At 50.6% G+C, this 27,771-nt stretch overlaps 1 protein-coding gene across 1 annotated transcript; it reads right to left on the reverse strand.

Annotated features, from left to right (window-relative positions):
* Positions 1 to 199: 199 nt before the first annotated feature.
* On the reverse strand, positions 200 to 27,257 carry SNRNP200 (small nuclear ribonucleoprotein U5 subunit 200). Its single transcript, XM_082643038.1, has 45 exons — positions 27,101 to 27,257; positions 26,429 to 26,592; positions 24,767 to 24,938; positions 23,823 to 24,015; positions 22,949 to 23,004; positions 21,661 to 21,759; positions 21,112 to 21,264; positions 20,925 to 21,024; positions 20,625 to 20,761; positions 19,954 to 20,037; positions 19,689 to 19,862; positions 19,265 to 19,402; positions 18,880 to 19,035; positions 18,143 to 18,313; positions 16,490 to 16,683; positions 16,149 to 16,272; positions 14,974 to 15,123; positions 14,627 to 14,737; positions 13,935 to 14,066; positions 13,577 to 13,765; positions 13,020 to 13,217; positions 12,464 to 12,616; positions 12,271 to 12,351; positions 11,620 to 11,703; positions 10,864 to 10,970; positions 10,424 to 10,542; positions 9,970 to 10,124; positions 9,668 to 9,857; positions 9,329 to 9,502; positions 8,202 to 8,362; positions 7,664 to 7,891; positions 7,135 to 7,326; positions 6,866 to 7,044; positions 6,519 to 6,670; positions 5,531 to 5,639; positions 4,551 to 4,659; positions 3,848 to 4,037; positions 3,586 to 3,750; positions 3,232 to 3,353; positions 2,814 to 2,957; positions 2,550 to 2,726; positions 2,102 to 2,262; positions 1,938 to 2,019; positions 733 to 825; positions 200 to 634 (listed from the first exon to the last, which is right to left on the reverse strand). The coding sequence occupies exons 1-45, from the start codon at positions 27,143 to 27,145 to the stop codon at positions 491 to 493; spliced, it is 6,411 nt and encodes a 2,136-aa protein (XP_082499164.1). The 5' UTR covers positions 27,146 to 27,257; the 3' UTR covers positions 200 to 490.
* Between the last annotated feature and the right edge of the window lie 514 nt (positions 27,258 to 27,771).

Genomic DNA, 27,771 nt, shown 5'->3' on the forward strand with positions numbered 1-27,771 from the left:
GTAGCTGTGGCTCGTGAGCTGTAGAGCGCAGGCTCAGTAGTTGTGGCGCATGGGCTTAGTTGCTCCGCGGCATGTGGTATCTTCCCGGACCACGGCTCGAACCCATGTCCCCTGCACCAGCAGGCGGATTCTTAACCAATGCGCCGCCAGGGAAGTCCGAGAAAGGAAACTTTTAATCTGGAATCACTGCAAAGACAAATGGTTTCTCCAAGTCATTTTATTAGAATGTGTGACTCAAAAGGAACTGCAAAGAACATGCCTAAAAATGGTGTACAGTTTATGCCTGACACCTGCAGACACTAGATCCGAAGTTTGGATGGCAAGGGAGCCGGAGGGGAAAGTAGTGGGGTGGGCTGGGACCACGGCGGCACTGGCTGGCCAGACCTCACGCAGACAGACCGGGTCTCCAAGACTGAGGTCCCATGATAGCGTACATGTACCAAACTCAGGTTCAACTCCTCTCTCTGTGCAAGAGCAAAGGCCTCTGGACTCAGTCTGAGTCACTGTCTGTCTCAGCTTCTTTCACATCCACGCTGAATTTGTACTCCTGGTCACATCCCATGTAAGCGTCGCTCATGAAGTACAGAGTGTAGTTGTGGGCGCCAGTGGCTGGGGCCACAAAGTCGAGCTTCACCTGGAGAAAGCAGGCAGAACTCAGGGCCAGCTCAGACACAGGAAGAGTTCTCACCCTGCCCCATCTCACAGCACGCGAGGGCCAGCGGACACACTCACCTTGGCCTTCTGCTGCAGGGTCAGCCTCTTGATGGAAATGAGGCTATTCGACTTGGCGTCTCCGATCACCACCCACCAGCCCTCTTCACGTTTCTGTAGTGACCAAAAGCCAACAACGTGAGCACATAAAATGTGATGATCATGACACCAAGAGAAAAGTTACAAAAGTAAGAAACCAGAAACCAGAAAGAAAGCTTTCTAAAACTTCTTCCCAAACTACAATTGGATATACCTAAGATTTTAAACTGTCTGAGGTGTCTCACATGAATCTTTAAGTAGGCAGATGAACTCACTTGTTGGTTCTGCCTCACTTCCTTGTCCCAAAGTACCTTCTCCCATTTAGTACCTGACACTAAATCCAAGATTCCACTATTAGACATCTAGTCTTTGGGGCCTCGCAGCTTTGAGTTCCTCAGAGACCCTTTTAAATAAAAGGCATATATGCCGGAGGAGAAAAACACGTTAATATGGAGGTGAGCCTGCCAGCAGAGAGGATCCAAAGTAGGCCTTGGTTCTACCAAGAATCCCTCTCTGCTGGCCGCTCCACTGTCAGAAAACCCAAGCATTCCACTTTAAAGCGCTCTTTCCTCAGAGCCAATTAAACGAATAGTTTGTAAACCTAAACGTTACAGTGTATCTGGTTTCTCCTTTCAGCCTTCAATTATTCTCCCATATAAGAGATCAGATTTCCTTTTTGGTGGTAAAGAACCAAGCACTGGAAGCAGAGTAAGTAGCTGTGAGAAACGAGAGCGAAGAAACACCAACTAGAAAAGCCCAACTGTCCTGGAGACCATTTTTTTTTTCTTTTGGCCGAGTGACACGTAGGATCTTAGTTCCCCAACCAGGGATCGAGCCCATGCCCGCCCCCTCCATTGGTAGCAGAGAGTCTTAACCACTGGACCGCCAGCGAAGTCGCCCTGGAGCCATTTAGAGTTAAAGATAAATACGTCTTCACAGCCACGGACGTCAACAACGCCACGTGACTGGGGCGTTCAATAATGACCAGTCACCTAAATTGCCTTAAAGCAAAACACACCAAAAACTCCCACAAAAAACACCCATGGCCCCAAGATTAATCCTCAGGCTTGTGGCTTCGTTGTTACTCTAACTTTCCTCCCTCAGTGACTATGCACCCTTGTAGCCCATCCTCTAGCCAGTCGGTAAGGCCTCAAGTGGACCCCTGGGAAGCCGCTCCCAGGACGTACCTGTGGGAAGAGCGGCGCGATCACGGGGCCCGTGACTTCCTCCTCTCGCTCCAGCTGCACGAGCACCACAACCGGCCCGCCACTGTGGGGAGAAACGCAGGTCGCACGTCACAGCTGTGCCTAGCGAGGACCCTGGGCGGGGCACCGGGCCCCCTCTGGCTCACCTGCGGATGCCATCCTTGTCCACCACCTCGTAGGACAGCTCGATGTTGGGGTAGCGGTTACAGAAGCGGGCCACGTCCGCGATCTGGCTATCGGACAGCTGAAGCAATGCGTTGCGCTCCTCATCCTCCATCTCCATGATGTCGAAAACACTCTCCACCCCCTGCAGCGGGTGTCGGAGGCCAGGGAAGAAGAGAGAATGCAGACTAGCCGCAGAGGAAAGTGGCTCCAGAGAGCGGCTACTCTTACTTCCTATGCCATCAGATCATCCAAAGAAGACGTGGCTTCAGAAAGAACATGGCCCACAACCATCAGGCTCTCTAGCAGCTCCATGGCTAACACCTCCAGAGGAGCCAGGAGGAGAAGGCTCCCCTCCACAACCGCCCCCAGTGCAAGACGCTCGGCTCCCAGCCTCGGCCACCCGACACTCCGGGTCCAGGCCTGGCTCACCTTGTCTGTGCAACGTTTGATGTGCTCTGAGGTGAAGTGTGGCAGCTGTTTCAGGTATGAGTCCTTGGACCACATAGCTTGGGTGACCATCTGGGCCAGCTCCATGGCTGCCAGAGCTGGGCTGAGCCACCCGTTGCTGGAGAGGACATCCACACAGGCCTGGATGAGCCGGATGGCCTGAACAGGGACAGGAGAGCAAGAGCAGGCAGGGTTGGAACTGCTGCTTCACAGGCCGCACGGGCCTCCCCCCGCCCCCCTCGATACCTTGCTAAGGATCTCCTCCGTATCCGACTGCAGCTCAGCACTCAGCTGCATGCGGGACAGGTGAGCCTGCAGAAGCAGGTTGGTCTTGACGTGCGGGTCATTGAACTTAGGGTTATTCAACTTGTGGGGAACCTTCTGGGCCAACTGGAAAGTGGAAGAAAAAGAGCCGATGATGAAGAGGTGACCCTGCCTGAGACCCACTCTCAGGCACCACCTGTCCCAGGCTCACAACCCTTCAAAACTCAGAGGGGTGGCTGGGTGCCTGGGGCTGGTGGGGCTGAGACGTGTGGAAGTGCGTGAGGGAGGTCGGGGCAGGAGGGGTCGGTGTCTTCCTGTGGAGACGGGCCATCGCGCGCTCTGGGCACGCGGGCCAAGTTTCAGCTCCGAGGATGTTCTCCTGAAGCTGAGGGGCCCTCACCTGCCGCAGGAGGTTGTCTTCGTGGTGCCGGATGGGAATGTTCTCATACTCGGCCGCATTGGAGATGATCTCAATAAGCCCTCGCACCTTGGTCTTGGCATTCAGGGACATGCTGAAGAGCTCTGAGAGAGGTAGGGAAGGAGATTTGAGAGGCGTCAAAGCAGGCAGAAAAGGAGCAGAGAGGAGAGAGTTAACTCCTGGGCTAGCCCATGCCCACCCTGCGATGCGGGCCTCTGACGAACACCGGGTGGGGCGCTGGAAGCATCATCACCTCTCACCCGCCGTGGGCCGCAGACCCTGCCTGAGATCCCTCTAGCTCAGGCTCTGCACAGACCCAGCCCTGCCGGCCCTCACCAATGGTGGTGTAGTTGATGTAATAGTAGGCGGCGATCATGCCCAGGTTCAGAGGCGCCACGTCCATCTCGTCCTCAATGCTGATGCACTTGGACTGCTCCAGGTCACTCAGGGTCTGTTCCACGAGCTCCGACAAGTGGTCAGACAGGTGACGATGGGAGATGCCTGTGAAGGTGAGAGCTAAGTGGGGAGTCACAGGGAGATGGGCGAGCAAGGGCTGTGAAAACCGCAAAAGGATAAGGTATGCTCCAAAGCCACTGACCCTGCAGGTTGTAATAATTGGGGTTCTGGGTCATGCGGCGGTACAGAAAGGTCCAGGTGAGGTAGTCCACGGCGTCCTGCTTGTTCTCAATGGTCTTGGTGACAATCTCAGCATTGAAGTGGTCATGCATACAGTGGTCCAGGTGAGACTCTACTGGCAAAGGCTCATATAAGAACTTTTTGAAGAAATCCTATGGGAAAGAAGATAATAAAGAGTCAATGACAATACGGTCACAGAGATAGATCAAGGGGAAAAAAAAAGGCCAAGGGAAAATGCGGCCCCTGTGTGACAGACAGACACAGCTAATCAAAATGGAAGAAACCAGTTGCACAGACAAGGTGAGCTGGGTCTGCACCTGGAGCGTTGGGTGTGTATGCCTGTTCCCAATGGCATCACTGGTTATTTCTACAGCAGAGACAGGGGGTACCGCAAGTCCCACATGCTGAGCAGAGCATGAGGTAAGATGGAACCAGCCAGAGGGAGAAGACGTCAACACACAGAGTCAACAACAGTAGCAAAAACCAAAGGCTACAAAATTCTACGCAGCCAAGAGGCTTGTTACAAAAGCAACATGGAAGATAAAAGAGGCAGACGTTGACAGACACAATGTAAAAAAATAAGTGAAGACATCTATGGAAAGAGAAACTAAAGAATCTGTTCTGAGGCCCAGGATCAAAAGACAGTGCAAGAGGCCCAGGCTGACCTTTTTGGAGCCCTGGCACATGATGACGCAGCGCCCCTCGTCATCCTGCAAAGGGCGGTTGGCATGCCCCACCATCTGCAGCACGTCGTAGATGGGGTAATCCACGTACCTAGAGACAGGAGGGGAGAGGAGGCAAAGCCGCAGCAACAGACACTCAGGAGGCTGACTCCCTAAATGTCAAAGAATAAAGTGCAAACACGGGGAGACATGGGCCAATCACAGCAAAACTCTGCTCACGAGTTCCCACGCTCAGGCACTAGTTTCACGCATCATCTATACATCACTTTAGCTTTCAAGTGTAAGAGTCATTACTCTGTTGCTCAGTGTCCTTGAACCAAAGCTATTAACCCATCTGATGCCAACAGCCAAATAACTCCCCATTAAAGGACCTAATATGTAAGGCACGCTTCCAAACTTTACAGCTATATAGTTCATGAGTAATCAAGTCACCCGACTCAAATCCAAATCTAGAAGCAGGTTCAGACATTAAAAATAAGTCCATAGGGCTTCCTTGGTGGCACAGTGGTTGAGAATCTTCCTGCTAATGCAGGGGACACAGGTTCGAGCCCTGGTCTGGGAGGATCCCACATGCCGCGGAGCAACTAGGCCCGTGAGCCACAACTACTGAGGCTGCATGTCTGGAGCCTGTGCTCCCCAACAAGAGGCTGCAATAGTGAGAGGCCCGTGCACCGCGATGAAGAGTGGCCCCCGCTTGCCACAACTAGAGAAAGCCCTCACACAGAAACGAAGACCCAACACAGCCAAAAAAATAAATAAATAAACAAATGTGGGGTTTAAAAAAATGAAAAATAAAAATCAGTCCATATAAATAAAAGCCTGGCTGGGGTGGAATCTCGGCTAGCTGTTTATTTCCCTAACACCTTTTCTTCACAATAGTGAACTTGTGGATTTGCAGGTACTACGTTCATGTTAGGAAGGAAGGTCCCGTTAACCCAGAGCAAGAGCACGGCTGTACTCACGCGTGGATCTTGCCGTTGTAGTACTGGGTATCCATGATGATCACCAGGTGGGCGGCCACATTCATGCCCCAGCAGAGACTCCGAGAAGCCACCACCACCTGGATAGCCCCTGAGCAGCAGAGGGGAGGAGGAGGCTGAGCACAGGGCCCCCTGGCTGAGGCAGGGCCTGCTGCCTTCTGGGCAGGTAGTAGCTTACCTTGTGCTACGTTTCAGAACTCAGAGCAAAGCTTACCAGGGACAAGGTTTAATGACTAAGGGGCTCACGCGGTACTACAGGAGGTGGCTCTATGTCACTGTTGCTCTGCTGGGGGGGCCACCCTGGAGGAAACGAGGTAATCCTGGAACAGAACCCCAAGCCCAGGGAAAGCTAGGCTCACACTCCTGCCTGACAGACAGGCCTTGCTGGCTGGAAAGTGCTAAGGCCGACTCAGCCACGGGCTGGCTCAGTATATGGTAGCAAAATCGAGCTCTGAAGGTGCCGCAAACCAGACAGATTCAGGAGTCAAAGAGTGACAGTAATGATTCTGGCAAGAGCATCTCCACTGCAGCTCCACTAAGCACTGTCAAAATAATACTCTGCGTGAAATGCCTGACGTCAACAAGGGACAGAGGCACAGAGCCACCCACGGGAAACAGAGTTTATTTACGCCACCTCTAAGGCCCAACCACTTCACCGAGCCTGGTATCCGTAGAAAACCAGGTCTAGTGGCCAAATGTCTTGGTCCAAAAAACCAGGCTCTGAAAGAGCACCACCTTAGGTGCCTGCCTGCTTCCTCATCTAGAAAGTAGGGGTAATATGTGTCCCACCTTCACCACAAGGGTACTGAAATCAAATGAGATAACAGATAAAATAATCTGCTAGGTATCAATATTTTGAAAATGACCAATGTGCTGTAAAGCAGTATCACCCACGCCCAGGAGTTCAACACACGCCCCTGTGACACCTCTGGATCTAGTCTCACTCTGCGCCTCAAGGCTTGCTCTCTACCTGAGCTGAAGAGCTGCTCCACCAGGCGCCGCTCCATGGGGCTGAGCCCCTCGTGCAGGTAGCCCACCCCGTTTAGCAGCGTCTCCTTGAGCGTGCTGTCACTCAGCTTCTCCAGGTAGGGGATCAGGTCCTTCTCCGTGCAGTGCAGGAACCTGGGCGGCACGAGCACTGACTCAGCCCGGAGCGCTTCCACCCCCTCAGAGACCCTTCCAGCCGTGCGTCACCCAGCCCCGAGCCAGGCGGGGGCCACCCCACCCTTGTGAACAGAACACCCGGCAGGAGGCCAGTCTCACTTGAGCCGACCCTCACCTCCCCACGGGCCCCCAGGAGCCAGGCCCCCCGCCCACCTCTGCCGCTGGATGTCGGCCGCACACGTGGTGAGGATGTCGATGGCAGTGAGGCGTGTCTGCTTGCGAGACGGAACAAAGACAATGACGGGCTTCTTGGGCGAGTGCTTGGTGATGGCGTGGTACACAGGCTTGGCCATGGACAGCAGGCGAGTCTGTGTGTGGCTAATGTTGAAGCCCTGGAGACCGAGGAGCAAGAAAGGAGGTTACAAACCCAGGGAGCGCTGGACGTCATGAGGCCAAGTGGGAACGGGAAGGGCGGGTCCCACCTGGATGTGCAGCTCCAAGGGCACGGGGCGCACGTTCGGGTGGAAGTTGAAGGTGGAGGTGGCGCTGCACCCCAGCCAGTGGGCCACGTCCTTCGCGTTGGAGAGCGAGGAGCTGAGGGCCACGACGCGAATGGGCCTCTCGATCTGGGAGGAGATGTAACGCATCCGCGAGCAGACCACCTCCAGCACGGGCTGGAAGAGGGGCGGGAGTCACCGCAGGCCCGGCGCTCCACCCTCGGCCCTGAGCTACCTTCGTGTGGAGCCCAGCAACCTCGAGACGATCTCCTAACTTTTCCTGTGATTAGGGGCTCTCCCGTCTTTGGGTCCACCTCCTCCACAGCCGATCTCCACTAGGCAATGGTACTCTCCAAGAAAACTACAAATCAGTCTCAGATCATCCTTTCAGAATAAGGCGACGGGCAGCATCCTCTTGGGAGAAGCCCTAGTCTCTGGCCCTCACCTAAGGCCCAAGGCCAAGGCTACTCTGCTGGTCCCAGCCCCCCTCCTATGCTGCAAGGTCAAGCCATACCCCATTCTCGCCCCCGATAAGGTGGACCTCATCCACCACGAAGAGGTTGATGTTCTGGACATTCTTGCGCTGCTTCCACCGCCGGGAAAGGATGTCCCACTTCTCGGGGGTGCTGATGATGATGTTGCCTTTGCCCAGGAGCTTCAGGTCCGTGCTGGTCTCCCCCGTCAGGAGCACCACCTTCTTGTTGAGCCTGTCCTGGAACTTCTCGTACCAGTCCATGTACACCTGGCAGGCGGGCAGAGGGAGGGCAGAAAAACATCAGGCCACGTCAGGCTTCAGTTCATGAATTATGAGAAAAACATGGGAAGCCAAACACAGAGGCCTGTCGCTCTGTAGATCTCAAGCTAAACACTTCGTAATCACACACCAACCTATAAGTGACCAGAGAGCTTCCCTTTCGTATACGACTGAGGAAATGGCCACCAGCAGGCAAACAGTCTTGCCCCAGTTGGCTCTGCAAATTTCAGGGCTCAGAAAACCTTGATGTGGACTCAGAGATATAAACAGTTTCTGGGAAAATTCACACGTGACACACCTGCTCCGCCAGAGCCTCCATGGGGGTGATGTAGACACAGCGCCCCTCCGAGTTCTGCAGCAGCATTCGCAAGATGGCGAACTCCGCACAGATGGTCTTCCCGCTGCCCGTGGGGGCCCCCACAAACACGTTGTCATCGCTGTTGTACACGGTGTTAAACACTGAGAAGCGACAGAGAGGCAGCGTGAACGCTGAGAGAGACTCGGACACGCAGGAAACTCAGCCAGTCAGCCCAGAATGGCACCCGTGAGGGGTGATGGCACACGGCCCCCAACTGCAGTCGGGCCTGTGACATCTCTCCCCTTCATCCGCTCCTTCCCACACAAGAGGAAGAGAAGAGACCAAGATCAAGAGTTCAGGGCCCCTGGAGATTTGCGGGAGGACAAGAGAAGCAAAGGAGGTCAGGGCTCCCTCCTTGCTTCTCAGGGACAAGATGCCGAACCAAGGGGAACTGGCTCCCCTCCTCTGCCCCTCCAACCCTCTCCCGTGTTTCCTGGAAAGAGTCAAATACACAGAGAAGGTAAAAAGCCTAATACGTAAGCCCTGGCATCCAGACTGGGTTAAAATCAAGTTCTACTATTAGCTGGTTCAATTGGGGTGCCTCTCCCTGCCTCGGTTTCCTCATCTGTAGAACAGGACACTGATGGTAGTATTTCAAATGGTAAATCCCTGTTTGCTGGTATCTCAAACAGGATTGTGGAAGGAATGAAAGAGAAAACACTTGGGGTGCACCCAGCCCAGGGTCCTTAGAACACGGGGCGTGCTCTGGGAACACAGCTGTCGTTTACAGCAATGAAGGCAGAGGAGGCCTCGGTCAACGCTGTGCACTCTGGTTCAATACTGGAGCCTCCGGAGCCTGAGAAATGACAGTGCACCGTGATAATAAGACCTGCTCTACCAACCTTCCTCAGGGAGACGTGCACAGAAGTGAAGCAAATCTAATAGTAACCAAGGGCTTCTGAGAACAGAAAACTTCCTGGCTGCGCCAACAGCTGGCACCGATGAGCTGCCACTCCTGCCAAGCGCCTGAGGGCCCTCCTCCCCCGCCTCCCGCAGAACCTACCTGTCTCCAGGGGACCTTAAAAGGCCTCCAGAGGAACCGCCCGCCTGGAAATGGAAACACCTACCCTGGGTCTGGATGGGGTTGAAGAAAGGAAATTTATCTTGGTAAAGGCTCTCAAAGGCACTGTTCCTCAGGGCAGACACGGGCAAGGGCTGAAGGTCCAGAAGCTCGGTTGGGGGTGGGTACTTCTCTGGTAGGATCAGATGCCGGAAAGAGACAGGCAGCTGGGTCTCACAAGCTGCCAGAAAAGAAACGGGAGGGGCACTCAGCACACTGGGAACCCCAAGGCAGCATACACAGCGCTCTCCCCACCCAAGTCCGGCCCAGTACAGGGGGCAAGACACTCATCTAACTGCCCCGGGAGGACCTGGCCCAGGGGACCCTGCGGAGGAGACGCACTCACAGAGCCAGCGGTCAGACACCACACGGATGAAGTACTGAGGGGGTAGCGGTTCAAAGACGGGCACGAAGAATGTAATGAGGTGCTCGTCCTGTGCATACTTGGCCTTGAGTAGGAAGTACTCGTGGTGCAGGATCACCTCGCTGTCCACATCCTCCACCAGAATCCAGAACGCCTCTGAGGAACCATGGACCTGCCCACAGGGGCACAAGTGACAGGCGCATGAGCTGGCGGTAACTCAGCCCTCCAATCCCGCTCTCCTCAAGATCCCTCTGAAACCAGGCCCCTGCCTCACACAGCCTGACCTTTTCATCCCACTGGAAGTCGGGCGTGATGGTCAGCTCCACCTTCAGCGTGGAGCGCGTGATAGGCTGCAGATGCACCGACAACTCCAGCTTGGGGAACAGGTGGACGTATTTGTGGATGGTCTTCCCCATCTTGGGCATGCGGATAAGCTCCCCTACGGGACACAAGAGAGCACGGGGCTGCAGCCCAGCCTGCCTGACGTACCTGCAAACCCAGCCCTGAGGGCCACCAAGGGGAGCGGGCGGATTCCACTCCAGAAGGGCAGGCTCTTCCCTCCACTCTCAGTGGCCCCAGAGGATTCAAAGCCCCGAGACCAAGAGCAAGCCTATTGCTAGTGGGACGAGACAAGCGAGCCCAGGATGTCAGGACACAAGGCCTAAGAACTGGAAAGCAGGCAGGCTTAGGGAGACATCTGAGCTGTGCGGATGAGCAGGAGGACGGCTTCCCACGCACCTATCTCATTGTGATTCAGGTCATACAGACGCTCAAAAGGGAAGTTTTTCTTCTCGATCTTCTTCACCACTTCCTCAGGGAGTTTCCGGAACTGGCGCAGAGGACACATGGACTGCCACCTGTCCAGGAAGGAAACAGAGCTATCAGTCCCTTGTGCGGGGCCTGGAACAAACTGCCCTCCTCACGGCTTCCAACGGATGAGCTGTGACCCACAAAACACGAATGTTGAAGACAGACACCTCCAACTATGCCACCCTCCCCGACTCCACCCTCCCCAACTCCTCAGCTCCACCCCAAAGGGCCTGCTCCCTTCTCAACTTCCACCCAGGTGCCTATTTCACACATCAGGGCGAGATCTGATGCGCTCTAAGGCTTTCCCACCACACCCTCAGCCCGGGGACCCCCACCCTGTGACCAGCTTCCAGCTCACTGGGCCTTACATGCGTTTGTCAATCATCTTGCAGAGGTTCAGGGTCTTGTCTGTAAGCTGCGCCCAGCCTCGGTTCAGGACAATCTCAAAGATGGCACGCATCAACCGGCCAGCCGACTGGGGAAAGATGAAGCGTTACCCCTGTCAAGTCCGCACTGTCCCCAGACCTAATAATGCAGCCACCCAACACAGGGTTTAATTACCTCAAGCTCTGATACGACCAGCTACACCAACTCAAAACCCAAGTCCCTCAGTCATGACCCAGCCCTGCCCCCAGCAGACGCTGGCTGACGCAGGACAGTCAGAGAAGTGTAGCTAGAGCTCCACACCCAGCATTGTAACCTTTCGCTCACTGCCTGGTCTTAAGGCTTTTGACTCATTTAGCATTTAGAGTCCTAGCAAGAGTAAGGGTGTTAGTGACTTGCCCTGAGGAAAAGACAAAGAGTAGTTAATAAAGCCTTTTGCCATTTGTGGGTTTATTTAGGAGCCAGCAGCGGTAATGGAAGTCCCTCTCCGCAGGGAAGCAGACACCGTGTCTTGCGATCTCCACGTGGAGCCTCCCCAGCATCTCTGTAAAGGCCTCACCTTCCCACGTGCTCAAGATCAGTAAAACAGAGCGGCTGTACCACACGCGCACCAGCCAACAAGCCACCTGGGGCACAACTCAGCATTCCTTCTCCCTCACTAACGTCAGGCCTACTTTTTACCAGACACACACAGAACACGGGATGGGAACTTCTCAGGGGTGGCACAACCCTGCCCTCACCTGGGTAACATATACCATGTCGGCCATCAACGCAAAGCCCTCCAATTTCAGTTGCGAGATGAAAGCTTGGAGAAGCACATTGATCTGGAAAAGAGCAAGATAGATCAGCCAGAAGGAGGCCGATCACTGAACCATCCGAAAAAGTGAATACATTTCTGCTCTGGGCATCCATGCCAGGTAAGACCTTCTAGAGCTTGCAGACATTAAATAACTGTTACTCCACGTAAAAAGAACATGTGAGAAGGATGCAGAAACGCGGAGAACTGAGCAGATTACCAAGAACAAACCCAAACTCAAGGGTCATCTTTTAATTTTATTTATCTTTTTTATTTTTATTTTTTTTAATTTATTTTTTTTTTGCTGTACGCGGGCCTCTCACTGTTGTGGCCTCTCCCATTGCGGAGCACAGGCTCCGGACGCGCAGGCTCAGCAGCCATGGCTCACGGGCCCAGCCGCTCCGCGGCATGTGGGATCTTCCCGGACTGGGGCACGAACCCATGTCCCCTGCATCGGCAGGCGGACTCTCAACCACTCCGCCACCAGGGAAGCCCATATCTTTTTTATTTTTTAAATTCTTTTCTAAGGTTCATCTTTTAGAAGATCAGGAAAACCACCTGACCCTGACCCCCAGCAGAGGGGAGCTGGGCTCACCTTCGCGCTGGGCTCCTCAATGCTCTCCTTTACAGGGATGGGCACCCTCTCCAGCAGCTTCTGCAGCTCCAGCTTCTCCTCCTGCCACAAGAAGGAAACAGGTCAAGAAAAAGCCAGAAGGCCGAGGAGAGAACGAACCGGTGACGTGGCAGTGGGTACCAACTTCCAGTGCCAACATGCTGAGTGGACTCACTTCTCTCACAGTGATGTTCTTGAACTCTGAGGACAATGAGAAGACTCTGAAAAGCTCAATCTCACTCAGGGTGGGCTTTAGCAGCTGGTTGTAGGTCTGTACCGTGTCATTGGTGATGTAGTAGTGGCTGGCTATACGACCGAGCTCTGTCACCTACAAAGAAAGGAGACTCAATCCAAAGCTGATCATTAGCAAGCGGCAACCTCTCGCTGTGGACAAGAGGTGCCCACTGGGTGAACACACAGCAGTACAAGTGCCTGGCCCAAGCACAGGAAGAAGGATGGCCTAATAAACTGACCTATAGTGTGACTTGATGTCCACACAGACAAGAGAACTAGATCAGCTACCACAGCTCAAGATAAGGAAAGGAAGCACCGTCAGGTTTTATACCATTTTAGAAGTTCCTAGGTTCAAAGGGCACAGTCCAATGCCACTTGTTTTTCTGCTGTTCCAGGCAGTGGGCAATTAGGCAGTACTTGAATCAAGACAGTGATCTGAAAAGTTGTCTCCTGGGGCTACAACTTCCGCAGGGACCTCCGTCCCTCAGCCCACTCACCTGGAAGTTGCCCGTCTTCTTGTCGTACTTGACCAGATTGTTCTTATCCAGCATCAAGGCAGCAGTATGAACCAGATCCAGTCGGCGCTGGTCCAGCAGGGGATCTCCCTTGAGGTCATCATGAGAGATGCCATAGAGGGTTGGGGATCGGAGCATTCGGATATACAGGTAGGCATAGCCCAGCCAGTTCACTGCATCCTATAAGAAACAGATCATGGGCCTTGGCATGCAGAACTGGTGTCCCAAGTGAAAAGCTCCCACAGGGCACTTAGACGTTAATTCCCAACTATGACGATATGTATTATACTGTCTTGTGAACGTTTATAGTATTTTATTATTAAGAAGACAGAGTCCTTTCTAAGATTTTGGCAGCAAGGGGAACTGTCAGCCAGAGACCCGAGAAGCTTGAGAGCCTGCTTACACTGAGAGACGTGGGGCCCAGGGCTGGAGGACCCCGGTGCTGAGGCCCACAGCACAATGACCGAGACCACCTCACTCCTGGTACCCTGGCCCCTTTGGAGAAGGCAAGGGGTGCCAAGGACAGAGCCCTCTCCCACCTTTGCGTTCTGGACGTTCCCCAGCACGACTTCCGCGTTGAGCATGTCAGGCAGCTTTGAGACCATCTGGCTCTCGATGGGAAGCTGCTGATTGAGGAGGGACAGGTAGTACTGCAGCTCTCCGTGCGACGTGATGAGTATGCCCTCGCCCTTGGTGTCGTACTGAGGTCTTCCTGCTCGGCCCAGCATCTACAGGTCAGAGACAGCAACCAAGAGGGCTGTGGCCACAGAGCTCCCGGGTTCGATTCCAGCCTTCTACATTATGGCACCTCGTCTTCCACCTGCCATCTTTTGGACCTCCTGTGTGTAAAACACAGCACGCTTTTCCCCACTGAGAATAAACGCAAAAGCTCCATACCTGCAGGATGTCCAGTGCCCCCAGTTCTGTCCAGCGCCCCTTCTCTGGACTGTACACCTGGGTGCCTTTGATGATGACGGTATGCGCGGGGAGATTCACACCCCAAGCCAGGGTTGCCGTGGAAACTAAAACCTACAGAGGCAAGGCAAGGTAATAAGGAAAACGGCCGTCACCACCGTGGATTACTGTCCTCAGCTTCTCTAGGCAACTGGCCTCAGAGCTTCTAGCAGCACTGAGGTGGGCCCCACACTTGCCAATGTAACACCAGCGTAAAGAGGAAAGGAGTCCTCGCGTTCCTCATCTCTTCACGAATCAACATTTCAAGGTTTTAGAGACACTTAAGAGACAGATATGCAGACCTATATCAATCAACTTAAGGTTACTAGACAAGTTAAAATATGGGCTCTCCTGAGAGAGGGAATGAACAAGGTCCCGACCTATGTCTGACGATATCTGGAGTCACCAACGTGCTTGCTTTGCTGGGCTTCTCAGGTGCTTTCCTGAACTCACTCATCTTCCCGCACGCAGGGTGTGAAGAGACGGGAGAGGTGGTAGGACACTGCACTGACTGTACCTACCCAACACTCCGACCTGGTTTACCTGAGCCAGAAACAACGAAGTACCAGGCACAAACATATGGCACAACCTCCGATGTTTCCCGTCCTCTCTGTCTGTACTTTGCCCACCCTCACCTGAATGTGTTTATCAGCAAAAAGATCCTCTACAAGTGTCCGGTCAACTCTGGTCATGCCCGCGTGATGAATAGCAAAGCCATAGGGCAGGAGATCCTTCAGCTCCAGGTTCTGGGAAACAGAAGAGAACAGGTGATGAGGTGAGCCTTCCTGAGGGAACTCCCCCGGAGACGAAGCAAATCTCTTCAGCTGAGACTCTGCCCCTCACCTATCCACGTATCCACAGCCAATCAAACCCCACCTTGTGTGAAACAGCACCACCACACACTCCTGGAGGACCACTGGGACAACTCGGATTGAGCCAGTTACCAGGCAGGAATGAGAGGGCTGGGCCTGTCTCGCCTCACCTTGCACTGCTCGGCTTCTGTCCGAAGGACTTCTGTGGAGGCCGAGCCCTCTCTCAGAAACAGACCCAGCGTGTCCTTCTCCAGGCACATGTCCCGGATGGCCCTGGCCGTCTTCCCAGTCTCCTTCCGGGAGTGGACAAACACCAGCACCTGAGTAGAAGCCACAGTTTTCCACAGTCAAGAGACACAACTCCAACAGTCACCCCCACGCCCGAGGAACCAGCAGCAGAAGCAGAGGCTGCACCATTATCAGGCAAGAAACTGAGGTCTTGAAGAGGTGCGATGGCAGTAATGCACACTGGCTCAGAAGCCTAACAGTGCCCGCAAGACCCTAAGCGAACAAACCTACCAAGCACAGGGATGAGGGTCCTGTAACTGGGAAACTAAACTAACTCTTAGCACCCCATCTTTTAACAGCAAGTTTAAATATAATATGAATGCACATTCAGGAATCTCAATTAATTTGTGTTCAGGTACCTGATGAGATTCTCAGCTGCTAAAATGTTATATAAAATAACGGGCACTGGCCTTTATAAATGGACTTAGGAAGTAAGTCTCAGTATGAGACAGGCACTATTTGGTAGGAAATAAAGTCCTCCAAGTATTTCGTGCCAAGAAAAGATTTGTGTCTTCATGTAAATTCTTATGTTTTTTTAATCAGGCAAAATATTCAATGTTCCATTAAAAAATTAGATCACACTTACTAGGAAAGTGCCCTTTCACTAGTTTTTAATTTTTATCTTTATTTTTGCTATGTTTTTAGTATAAGTCACCCAAATCTTTTATCGAAGAACCCTTGATAATGTAAATAGACAAATTAATTATTTGTGCCTGGTGATTTCCTTTTTGAGTTTTTAAATTACAAATTCAATTTCTTTAATGGTTACAGGACAATTCAGATTATCTACTTCATCAAGGCTGTTTTGGTAGTTGGTTGTTTTTGAGAAATGGGCCCATTTCCTTTAGGCTGTCAAATTCATGTGTAAAGTTGTTCACAGTATTCCTTTACTATCCTTTCAAATGTAACAGATTCTGTAGTAATATCCCATTTCGTTTCTGGTACTGGTGATTTGTTTTGTGTCTTCTCTCTTTATCTTTGTCAGTCTTGCTTGGCTATCAGTAAGTCAAAAATTCAAAAGAACAGAGTTCAAGAATAACGAGAAACCATGACAGACCTGATTTTTTCCAGCATGTTCCATGATTTTCTCATAGACAATTTCATTCATGATCTGGAAACGCTTGATAGCTTTCTTCTCCGTAATGCCCACGTAAGTCTGTTCTAGAGGCACCGGGCGGAAGCTAGAAGTTCAACAGTTAGACAAATGAGGCTTCTGAGACAAAAGTACTGAGGAAATAAACAGTCCTTTTCACCGCCAGGAGCAATATTCCTCTTTTTGGATTCATATCCCATCAAAACCCAAAGGCCATTCTAAAACCCAATCTAACAGAGCTCCTTGAAAAAGAAGGACAGCAGGAAGGTCACCCTGGTGAAACTTCTCCCAGTCTTTTCTTATACCTGTTGTCGAAGTAGAAGAGGCCCTTGGCAGGGTCCACACGCAGAAAGGTGGCCACATCTTCGTAGTTGGGGAGGGTGGCACTGAGACCGATGAGGCGGACATCCTCCTGGGTCATCTCGATGTTCCGGATGGTCCTGGCCACCAACGCTTCTAACACAGGACCTCTGTCATCGTGGAGAAGATGGATCTCATCCTAAGAAACAGGAGGGCAGCAAATTACCTGTAGGACTAGAGAAATGTGGCCCCCTTTCCTGAAGAGTATTCCCATTTTGTAGGTACACACCTAATATGCCAAATAAAGAAGACAAGAAAAGGGGTCCCAAAGCCAGGGAAAGCCAAAGGATGAGATAATACTCACCATGAAATACCCCAGGAAATAACATGCTCCAACCACGAGCTGCTTTGCTACAGTTCAGCGAAACAATGCTTTACGGTAAGAAAATCTGATACTTCCAGTAAATGAATTCATAACTCCATTCAAAGGAAAATTTCTTTACTAAAGATAAAGCTTCTGATCAGACCATATTTATATCAAATAAGATTTTACCTCTGGGCAGTTATCTTTACAAGAACGAATTGTATAATACATCAAATGAAGAATTCACATAGCCTAAGGCAGTGCTTCTCAAATTTCAGCAGGTAAACAAAGCAGGAGGGGATCTTATTAAAATGCAGATTGCATTTCAGTAAGTGGGAGTGGGGACAGGGACTCTGCATTTCTTTATTTTTTTAAAAAAATATTTATTTTGGCTGTGCTGGGTCTTAGTTGTGGCACGCAGGATCTTTCTTGCGGCACGTGGAAATCTTTAGTTGCAGCATGCTGACTTCTTAGTTGCAGCATGCGGACTCTTGGTTGAGGCATGTATGTGGGATCTAGTTCCCTGACCAAGTATCAAACCCAGACCCACTGCATTGGGAGCATGGAGTCTTATCCACTGTGCCACCACGGAAGTCCCAGGACTCTGCATTTCTAACAAGACTTTGAGTAGCAAACTCTAAGCAGGGGCTAGCAAACTTTTTCTTGAAGGTCAGAGAGTCAATATTTTAGGCTTGTGGGCCATACAGTCTCTGTTACAAATACTCAATTCTGTCACTGCAGCACAAAAGTAACTGTGAACAATATGCAAATGGGTATGGCTGTGTTCCAATAAAACAAAAATCAGTAGCCACAGATTGCCAACCCTGCTCTAGAATGCTGCAAATCAACATGCAAGGTCTCCTTTCTGCTTCCCCAGACAACCAAAAGAAACCGCACTCAGACTGTCACTCCTCCCTGGGGGCTTCTGTGTACACAGGACACAATATCCTGACTCCTTGCTCACTCCCTCTGAGAATGGATTATTTATAAAGCCCTTTAATGTTCTGGGAGGACATAAGTGTCAATAGCTTTTTTAATTGTCTGTTTACATTTATTTTAAAATATTTGACATAAAAAAAGTATAAATGATATGGCAAAGAGCATGCACCTACTGGGAAGTGTTTCAGTTCAGTGCAGATGCTCATTTAGGAGTAAGAGCAAAGTGGACAATAGCTGCCATTACGAAGGCCAGTAGCTGAAGGAAAGGCACTGAATAAAAGTTTAGCATTAAAACCCAGCAACCCCTCCTCAACCAGGCCTGGGCTCTGTGTTCCCACAAGGACCCCCTGCTCACCAGGATGATGAGTCGCACGAGCTGGGTGTAGGTCCGCTCCCCACCCTTGCGGGTAATGATGTCCCACTTCTCAGGGGTACAGACGATGATCTGAGTGGCGCTGATCTCCTCCTTGCACAGCTGGTGGTCTCCAGTCAGTTCTGCAACAGTGATGCCGTACGTGGCCAGGCGCTGGATGTAGGAAAGGCACATCAGGCAAAAATGCTTGGAGGGGGCCTGGACTCCACACTCTCTGTCTGTGAAGTCTGAGTGTGGGGTACTGGAGGTAGGTATCAACCCTTCAGGGAAATATCAAGTGTATGAGGTCAAGCATGTGAACATTTATTTCTAAAACAAATCCAAGTTTACACTCAGGCTAAGGAAGCAGAAAAATGCGCTCTGGGAGCTCTGCACACAAAAGGGGGAAATGGAAGCTTGCAGACAACAGACCTGGAATAACACTAGATCTATTATCAACCACCCATGTGAGTGTTTCATAAATACTCCGATAATGCACATGATACCAACTGCAGAAAATTGCTAAGGGGAAGATTAAAAAGATGGTAAACCCTTGTAAGAGCCCAAAACAGATCCAGGACTTTCTCCTTTCACAAACCCTCTGTACTTGGGTCAAGTTCCACCTTCGAAGGAGAAAAAAAACAACACACAAGGCATTCCAGAAATGCCCTAATGTAAGAAGCAGAGAAGCACCAGGCCTGTCCCCCAGTATCTTCTGGAGGAAGGTTCTACCCCCTTACCTTTCCAAAACTGCCCACCATCTCCTGCACCAAAGACCGCATGGGGGCGATGTAGATGATCTTGAAGTCATCCACGTTGATAGTGCCATCCATGTTAATGTGCTTCCCTATCTCTCGGAGCATACACATCAGCGCCACGTTGGTCTTACCAGCACCCTACGGGAGGTCAAGGACAAGAAGGCCTGTGTACCTCAATATGCGCACTACCCCAAGTTCTAAGGGCTTATCACCAAAACAGAGCATGTCCTGAGGATTTTACCCTACCATTTAACATCTCTTCCACCAAAGAATAAAGAATTAGGGGGTAAGAGTGGAGATGAACAATACTGCCACCTAAAATATACACCACATTCCACAAGAAAAAAGTAGGCAGGGCAGCGCTTACAGTAGGAGCGCAGAGCAGCAGATTCTCATCCGTCTCCAGAGCAGCACGGTAGAGCTTACTCTGGATCCGATTCAGTGTTTTGAAGCCCTCAAATCCAGCCTGGGCATACTTGGGCAGTTTCTCCACTGGAAGAAGTTGCTAGAAAAAAATGCCACACACATCACATTAGCAGCACCCTTGAGCAACTGTGGTTTTGCGAGATTACACTTCCCGGCAACCTCCCTGCATAATGCTCCACTAAAGGCCAGGCCAGAGTGATCAGTATTGTCCCAGGGCTCAAAATCAAAACGGGAAAACTCTGCAGCAGCTTCCACTTCTGGAATAAACTATCTGTGAGACAAGGCCACACTTTGGTCAATGGGTGGAAATCCAAACTGGAAGGGAGGCAAAGTGAGCAGAAAACTTAGAAAAGCAATTCACTCACTTCTTCAGAGCCGAAGGGCTTGGGCTTCAGAGCAGGCACATGCACCTCTTCATAGCCCTTACGCTGGCGACGGAAGGATCCGTCAGGAAGCTGACAGCGCTTGTTGGCCATGAAGTGGCTCCCCTGGGTAAAAACTAGGTCCTCCAAGTCCAGAACCTGTCGCGGAGCCAGTGCCTGGGAGTATGAAAAACAAGAATATAAAGTGAGCAAGCTGAGCAAAGGAGTTTCCATCCCTCACAGTCTTAGAAATGGCCTTGGTACCTACCTCTCCACCCTGGTCCAGATCCATGGTTTCCAGATCTGTGTCCATCCGGGACTGACGCACTCGCTCTCTCCGGGACCTCTCCTCCTGTGATGCGGAAAGACAGAAAGAAAAGCAACGATTCATCACCATCCCAGCTTCTTGTCCTTTTCAGTCCCTTGGCTGAGCTTGACTCACAGGTGCTGACTAGTAAGTCCTGAAACAGAAAGGTGGCCCTTTACGTTCAGACAGCTGAGGACCACCAGAATGATGAAATCAAATCACTTTCAAGGGACAATACATAGTCCTGGGATTTCAAAAGTTGACGTTCAACATTGCAGCATCAAGGGCTATCCTTAAGGGACAGAGCGTGGGTTCTGTGTTCAGCAAACACGCGTTGTGTTCCTGTACTACCAGCAGACACCACGACTTATTGCGTGAACAAACAGGAAAGGGCCCAGGTGCTGGTGACGATAGCAGCAGGTCAGCAGTCTCTCGACCACAGCAGCGTGAAGGTGTTGATTCCACACTGTACCAATGACCAAACTCAAAGAATCTGGAGAAATAATTCACTTCTTCAACTTCCTGCTTTAACAGGAATTTAGCTTTTTGCTGCAATCTTCTAACTAGTATCTCTTTTCCAAAGCAAACACTCTAGCTCAGGAGTCAGACAGACAAACCAGCCCAGCCCTTACCCGGATCAGATCCTCCTTCTCCGTTTCGTGGAGCTGGTAGAGGAACTTGGACAGCTCTGGGTCAGCTTCCATCTTTCCCATGATCCTTTCCTTTTCAGCTTCACTCTGTGCACTGGCCAGCAAGGTACAGTATAAAACTGCCAAGAGCAAAAGGAAGAAAGGGGAGGTGAGATACAAAATCAACCTTCAATCCTGGGGTAGAAAGAAAACTACATGAAACAAGTGGTGAGGCTACGAAAGCAACACAACCTCTACCACGCACCTACCTACGACACAAAAGCGTTCTCCATATATACTCACTCATCATCCTGTGCTGCCGCAACACCTTAATAAAATCAAAAGTGTTGAACCCAAGGAGCAGAACCAGCTGGTTCTCGCATTCCCGGTCATCGCTGGCTGTCTGCAGGGAGAAGGTAACACCAGGATTATCCTACACTGTCCCATCTGCTAAGACACACGGAACACAGAAACATTATCCCGGCTGTACCTTCAAAATCTCCAAGACTTCATCTGCCTTCTTCTGCGACACAATGGCGTCATCATAGAAGCGACTGAGCTGCCGCTGGAGCCAAAAGGCATCAATATCCCGAGGGTGCAAATCCTTCTTCTTGGAACTCATCAGTTCCCCTGAGGCCACAAGCTACAAAGTAACCAGGCACTGAGCTCACTGTGTCTCCATCTGCCCCACGTACTTTCTTATCATCCAGCAACAAAGCTCTGCAGGCCCCCCACCCACAGCCTACCCTCTTCTGAGGACTTTCCGGGGTGGGGGGGGCACGGGGGGGGATGACGACTCTGCTATACTGAGTTCATGGGCACACCAGACCCACCAAGACTTCATCAACACATGCCTTTGAGAAAGAGGGTGACTGACTGAAACCTTAAGAAAAATCAAGACACGAAATGTCTATCACAGCTCACCCTATGAAAAGGTAGCTTAATAAATAATACGTGACAGGACCTAGGTATGGGAAAGAAGTGCTACACCCAGAAATAACGTGCCCTGCGGCGGCGGGCAAGAGCAAGCTGTACTCACGTTAGCCGAGAGGGTACAGCGCACCACTGCCTCGTCCCCTTCCATGTCGTCGTCCGATGCCTCTTCTCGAACCTCCCCGTACACATCTTCATCACCTTCCTGTGGAAACAGCCCCAACCCCAACTCGTGACCTGGAGCTGATCCTGGCATCACCACAGAACCGCTCCCTCAAGTCACTTAAAATAAGCTCCACGGTTAGAGCAAAGGCTTCTGCGGTGGAACCAACAACTTACTGGAACCAGGGTCAGCCTCACTCCAGAGTACATTTACCAGAAGGACCAGTACAGAAGCACACCTGGGAAAGCACACAGTGACCAGAAATGTAGAGGCCACACTTGGCTTGCTCGCTACTGTCTTTACTCACACACCTGCCTACAGGTGTACCGTGTACGGAGCACAGGGTCATGTTAAAAGCAGGTCCTTAATAATAAGCATTTGTTCAATGAATGAATGCTACGAGCAAAGCATTCTTTTAGTTTGTTGCTACTTAAAATAAAGAAATTCTACTAACTCTACTGGAGGAAGGGGCTCAGCGGTCATCTACTTCAATCATATCGTTTGAAAGGCGCAGACACTGAAGCACGATGACCTGTCCGATACAGGACCAAAGTTCAGCCTCTCGGCTCCGAGTTTGGTGCTCTCTCCTCTGACTCTCCTCTGCTACCCCCTCTTCCTGTCCTAGTTTATATCCCAAAGCTGGCGTTTTACCTTTCAGGAAGCCAAACACACCCACTGAGAACTCGAACGCAGCTCTGCACATTTTTTCAAGTGCCCCACTTGTTCCTATTAGTTATATTCAAGAAATTCTAATTAGATGGTAAACCTCAGTGGCTGCTGCAACTGTTACTGAACCAACCATGTACAAAATATGCCCATGCTCTGCGGCAAATGTGCACTTGTTTTTGAAATTGGCAGTAGGACACAGTACTGGAAAGAGGAAAATTATCACAGTACGGTTAAAATGCAGTAAAACGGGACAGCGCATTCCCGAAATGGAGTATACGCTGTACTTACCTTTTTCTCTTTCTTGTTGCTGATCCACTTGGTTTATGTTCAATTATTATATTAACTTACACTTATAAGTTCAAATTTGCTTTATAAAACCCAAAAAGAACCATAACGATTTTTCAGCGAAATAATATTTATGCCCAAGTTTGACACCAATACAACACCATAAAACTTATCTGGCTTAAGTTAGGGCACTTTATATCAGAAGTGGTCCCCTCACCTTAACAACTGAAAAAAAAAAAAAAAAAGACGAGACTGGGTCTGTTTGCTTTTCACTTACCTCCTCATCAGACTCAAACTGTACATTCACACCATACGTCTCATCAATGTTGTCATCTGAAATGGTGAGGGATTAGAAAAAGAGGACAGGGAACAGTTAGTAAAATGAGGCACTAGGGAGCTAATTTCCTCCCTAACTGCCTGACTTGCCTCTCCTCAGGACAGACCTAAGGTCTAAGGACTCACAGACAAATGATCAACATAAGAGAGCCTGGGACTTCCCTGGTGGCGCAGTGGCTAAGAATCCGCCTGCCAATGCAGGGGACACGGGTTTGATCCCTGGTCCAGGAAGATCCCACATGCAACAGAGCAACTAAGCCCATGAGCCACAGCTACTGAGCCTGAGCTCTGGAGCCCACGTGCCACAACTAACGAAGCCCACGCGCCTAGAGCCCATGCTCCGCAACAAGAGAAGCCACTGCAATGAGAAACGCACACACCGCCACAAAGAGTAGCCCCTGCTCGATGCAACCAGAGAAAGCCCACGCACAGCAACGAACATCCAACGCAGCCAAAAATAAATAAAATAAATTTACAAAAAAGAAAAAGGAGAGCCTTCTGTGCTGCCACCAGCAAGGCCTGCTCCAATCTGCCGGCCGTAGAAACGGCCCTGCTCTGCCTGTCCACCCTCCACCCAGGCCCTCTCCAAGTTTTCTCCCATGTTCTATACAATAAAAGGGTCTCAGAATAAGAAATAGCTACGGGAATCTAGGGATTCTGGTGTCCATCAATCATAACCCCTCCAAAAACACCAAATAGGTTATGGAAACCTTTTAAAGCATCTTTCAGATGCTTTAATGGCTGAGGCTAGAAGATCACATTAGGGGTCAACGAGCACCCAGTTCATAGGGTCAGGACACAAAGAGCTCACTTACCCATATTCTGGATTTCCTTGTCTCCACCATAGTCTGTGATCTTTTTGCCCAGGTTCACTAACACATGGTATCTTGTATCATCTGTCTGACCCAGCAGCAGATCAATCTCCTTTCTCCTTTCCTTGTCCCGAAGCTTTTCATTCTTTAAAACAGCTAGAACTTCATCAGCTGCCCCACAAAGGATATCACGTGGCTGGTGGCAAAAAAAAAAAAAAATTTAGAACGAGACAAAGACATAGAACATCACTGACCAGCTTTACGTGACAATAGGATGTGAAGAGCTGTATCTCTTTAAAACCTGCATACCAGGTTCCGACCATTTTCACTAATGTTAATTTTAAAATGCCTCCAAAGGTCACACAATTGAAGGCAGACTCATCTGTTTCAAAAAATCAGGTGAGTGGTCTTAGGAAGACAGACACAGCTTCCACAGCAGCGTGCCACATTCCTCCCGACCGGAGAGGCACTGTGCAGTCCTGCCCTAGCCTCTGCCAAACTTGTGGTGATTCTTTATCCTCACCTCCTCTAGCAGCCACCTCGCCAGCGTCTCTCAGAGACCCACAGAGGTCCTTAATCTAATCACATGTATAAGGCCAAGAGCACAGATCCTGGATATAAACTACCCAGGCTCACATCCTGGCTCTGCCAAACACTACCTCTGTGACTTGGGAAGATTACTTAAGTATTCTTTGCCTCACACCTCTCTTCTGTAGAATGGAAAGTAAGTATTAATAGCACCTAGTCATAGAGCTAACATGAGAACTGAAAGAGAGAAGACAGGTAAAGTGCTATCCCATATAAAGTAAGTGCTCCATAAACATTAGCCACTTCTGCATATCGGTATGGCCCACACAGGAAAATACACAGACAAGGTTCCTCCAGTGCCTCCCAGGTGTGCCTTCCTCCCTCACCAAAAACATGGCTTCACCCTCTGGCTGCCTCACCTGGTCCCCAAGTGCAGCCTGGATGAAGCTGAGCAGCACTTCGTAGGTCTCCCGGGTCTCTTTAGTTTTGGGCTTGTAGATGATGCCCACCATCTCATCAATGCCCTCCGAGAGCAGAGTATAGCCCTTCATCTTGTTGATGTCATGCCGGTCCTCATCACGCTTTCTTCGCCTAATGGACAGAGTGTGATGCTGAATGGGCAGGACCTTCCCTCTCAAAGACAAGACTAAAAGAAGCCCACCCCACCCTCCTCCCCTCAGCTTCATGACACACAGGTAATACTTAAAACCACAAATCTGGAAAAAAAAAAAAAAAAAAAAAGCCACAAATCTGTACCTCAGCAAATGATTCCCATTTGGCCTCAGTCACTTGCAGGAGTATTTCTTTATGGGAACACAGTAACAGAAAGGGAATACTCTGTCATTCTCTCACTAGATGCACTAAATGTTACAATGAGGCATCCTCCACGTTCATTTAAAAGAGACAACCCTTTCTACTTTGTACGACAATATATGATTGGATTTTGACTAGTTTTTTATCCCTCAGACACATTTTCTTTTTCTGGCCAGAAAACCGAAGCTCCAAAGGAATCTACTGCCATCAATACCTGGAAAAGAAGTCATACTCTGCAAAGTGGAGGACCAATGATATGTAACTCACTGCAAATACAACTGCTTTAATCAAAACCAGGCCTACGAATTTTTGAGACTTCATCATGAGAGAAGAGGAAGACACAGACGATTAGGGTCGAAAGATAACAGTGAGATAAAGTTCAATGATTTTTTTTAAGTTTGGAAATATATCACCCCGCAAAAGTAAAAAAACAACAAAAAAGCAAAACAAAACACCTGCCTTTCATGCTCGAATGGTAGTTTATAACAACAAAACTGGAAGTGGGCAACAGCAGACAAAAGAAGTAGGGGTGGTAAGTTAGTAATAAAAGAGAAGAGTGAGAAGAGTTACTGAGACAAGAGTTTAACGGGACTTCCCGGGTGGCGCAGTGGTTAAGAACCCGCCTGCCAATGCAGGGGACACAGGGTTGAGCCCCGGTCCGGGAAGATCCCACATGCCGCGGAGCAGCTAAGCCCCTGTGCCACAACTACTGAGCCTGTGCTCTCCTGCGAGCCACAACTACTGAGCCCGTGTGCCGCAAATACTGAGCCTGCACTCTAGAGCCTGTGAGCCACAACAAGAGAAGCCACCGCAATGAGAAGCCCACGCACCGCAACAAAGAGTAGCCCCCGTGCGCAGCAACGAAGACCCAATGCAGCCAAAATATAATTAAAAAAAAAAAGTAACGGGTTAACAGATACAAACTACTACATGTAAAACAGATAAGCAACAACAACAACCAAAAAAAGAGTTTACCAAGAATCTTCAAAATACTATGAAGAAAATTAAGATCTCTCTAACGATGAGAAACACATGCTGAAAAAAGATCTAAAAGTTGTTTTCCACTTCAGGTACACTTGTTTAGGCCAAAGAACCTTTCGATTCTTATGTTCTGTTTTTATCTTTACTGAACTGTTTTAATGCCACTGACATCTCACTTGCACCAAGCAATTCAGCAAGAAAAAAAAAAAAAAAAAAAACACTGCTCAAATGCCAAGGGAAAATGGACTTTGGGTCTGAAGAAGAATCATTTTCCCCCTGCTACTCACTTGGCTCTTCTTTCCTCTTGCATCTGTGGTTTCGTCCGTTGAGCCTTATCTCCCATCCGGGTGCCCTCCAGCTTCCCAACCAGGGACAGAACCTCTCCTGTGGGTTCATCCCGGCGGGTCCGGTCAATGAGAGAGCGGTCAGCTTGGAGGACAAGATTCGAGTTCTGAAAAGATCACAATGTTATCGAAACTCTGACAGGAGCAGGACCAATGCCGGTACCAAAGGGATACCAGCTGATAACAAAGGAAGTAAGAACTGGGGCAAAGAAGCGACGAAAATCACTAGTCGGAATAAAAAGATGTTTTCCTTAAGAAGCACATCATATAATTGCGCATGAGCAAAGGGCAACCAAATCGTTAGAACAATCCTTGCTCGTAACTCTGCCCTGGGAACACTGTCGGGCACGTTGGGGATGACATACGGAAGGGGTCGGGAACAGCGCCGAGGGGACAGGGAACAAACACTCCGAGCGGAGCTCTTAGCGCATCCCGCTCGCCCCAGTCACCAGTGGGGTTATTTGTATCGTCGTGTACCCCCTCCTTCGCCTGAATCTGATTTCCCCTCTACTTTCGCGGTTCTCCCGTAGGCCTTCAGAGTAAAACTCCCTTCCTCATCCTACCGCTCCCCACCGGCCTCCTCAGCCCAGAGCCCTCCGCCGAGCCCACACGCACCGCCTTGTACTCGTACTGCAGGCTACGAGCGGTCACATCCGCCATGGCCGCGGATGCTCAGGGGGTCTCAGAGCTCCGCTCCCCCCACCACACGCTACAAACAGCCGCCGATCTCCTCCACCGCCGCGTCTGACGCAGGAAACACGCACTGGAGGGAGAATGAGACTGCCTCCCTTCCGCTTCCGGGTCGCGCGCCGGGAAGTGCAGGTGGGGCATATCTCCGGCGGATGCGCCATTGTTTTCTGCGACCGTGTGGGCTCGGTGGGCGGGACCGGCAAATCCCGGGACTCTCGAAAGACGGCTCCGAACCAAGGCCAGTACTCTCCCTATCTCGGGTTCCGGCCTTCGTCCCGCAGGACTCCTCACATCTTAGCGAAACGTATACCTGCTTAGCCCGCTATCCTCTCCCACGCGCTTCTTCCCCTGGTAACAGTCCTGTGAGCTCTGCAGGCAAGGAGGGGCTAATGAGCCCCATTTCTGGCTGAGGAAACTCAAGCACCTTGCCTGGTATCTGGTATCTTCCTTTGGGTTTTTCCTCTATACTGAACAATTGAAAGAAAGCTCTGTTCCCCCCCATCCCATCTAAAACCCGTGCCTCCGAGACCCTCGTTCTGGGCATCCGGGAAACACCTTTTTGCCCCCAAAACGCTTGTCACATTCCGCAGCAGGGC

The sequence above is a fragment of the Mesoplodon mirus genome, assembly GCF_964341445.2.
Source record: "Mesoplodon mirus genome assembly, chromosome: 14".
NCBI classification, from domain to species: Eukaryota; Metazoa; Chordata; class Mammalia; order Artiodactyla; family Ziphiidae; genus Mesoplodon; species Mesoplodon mirus.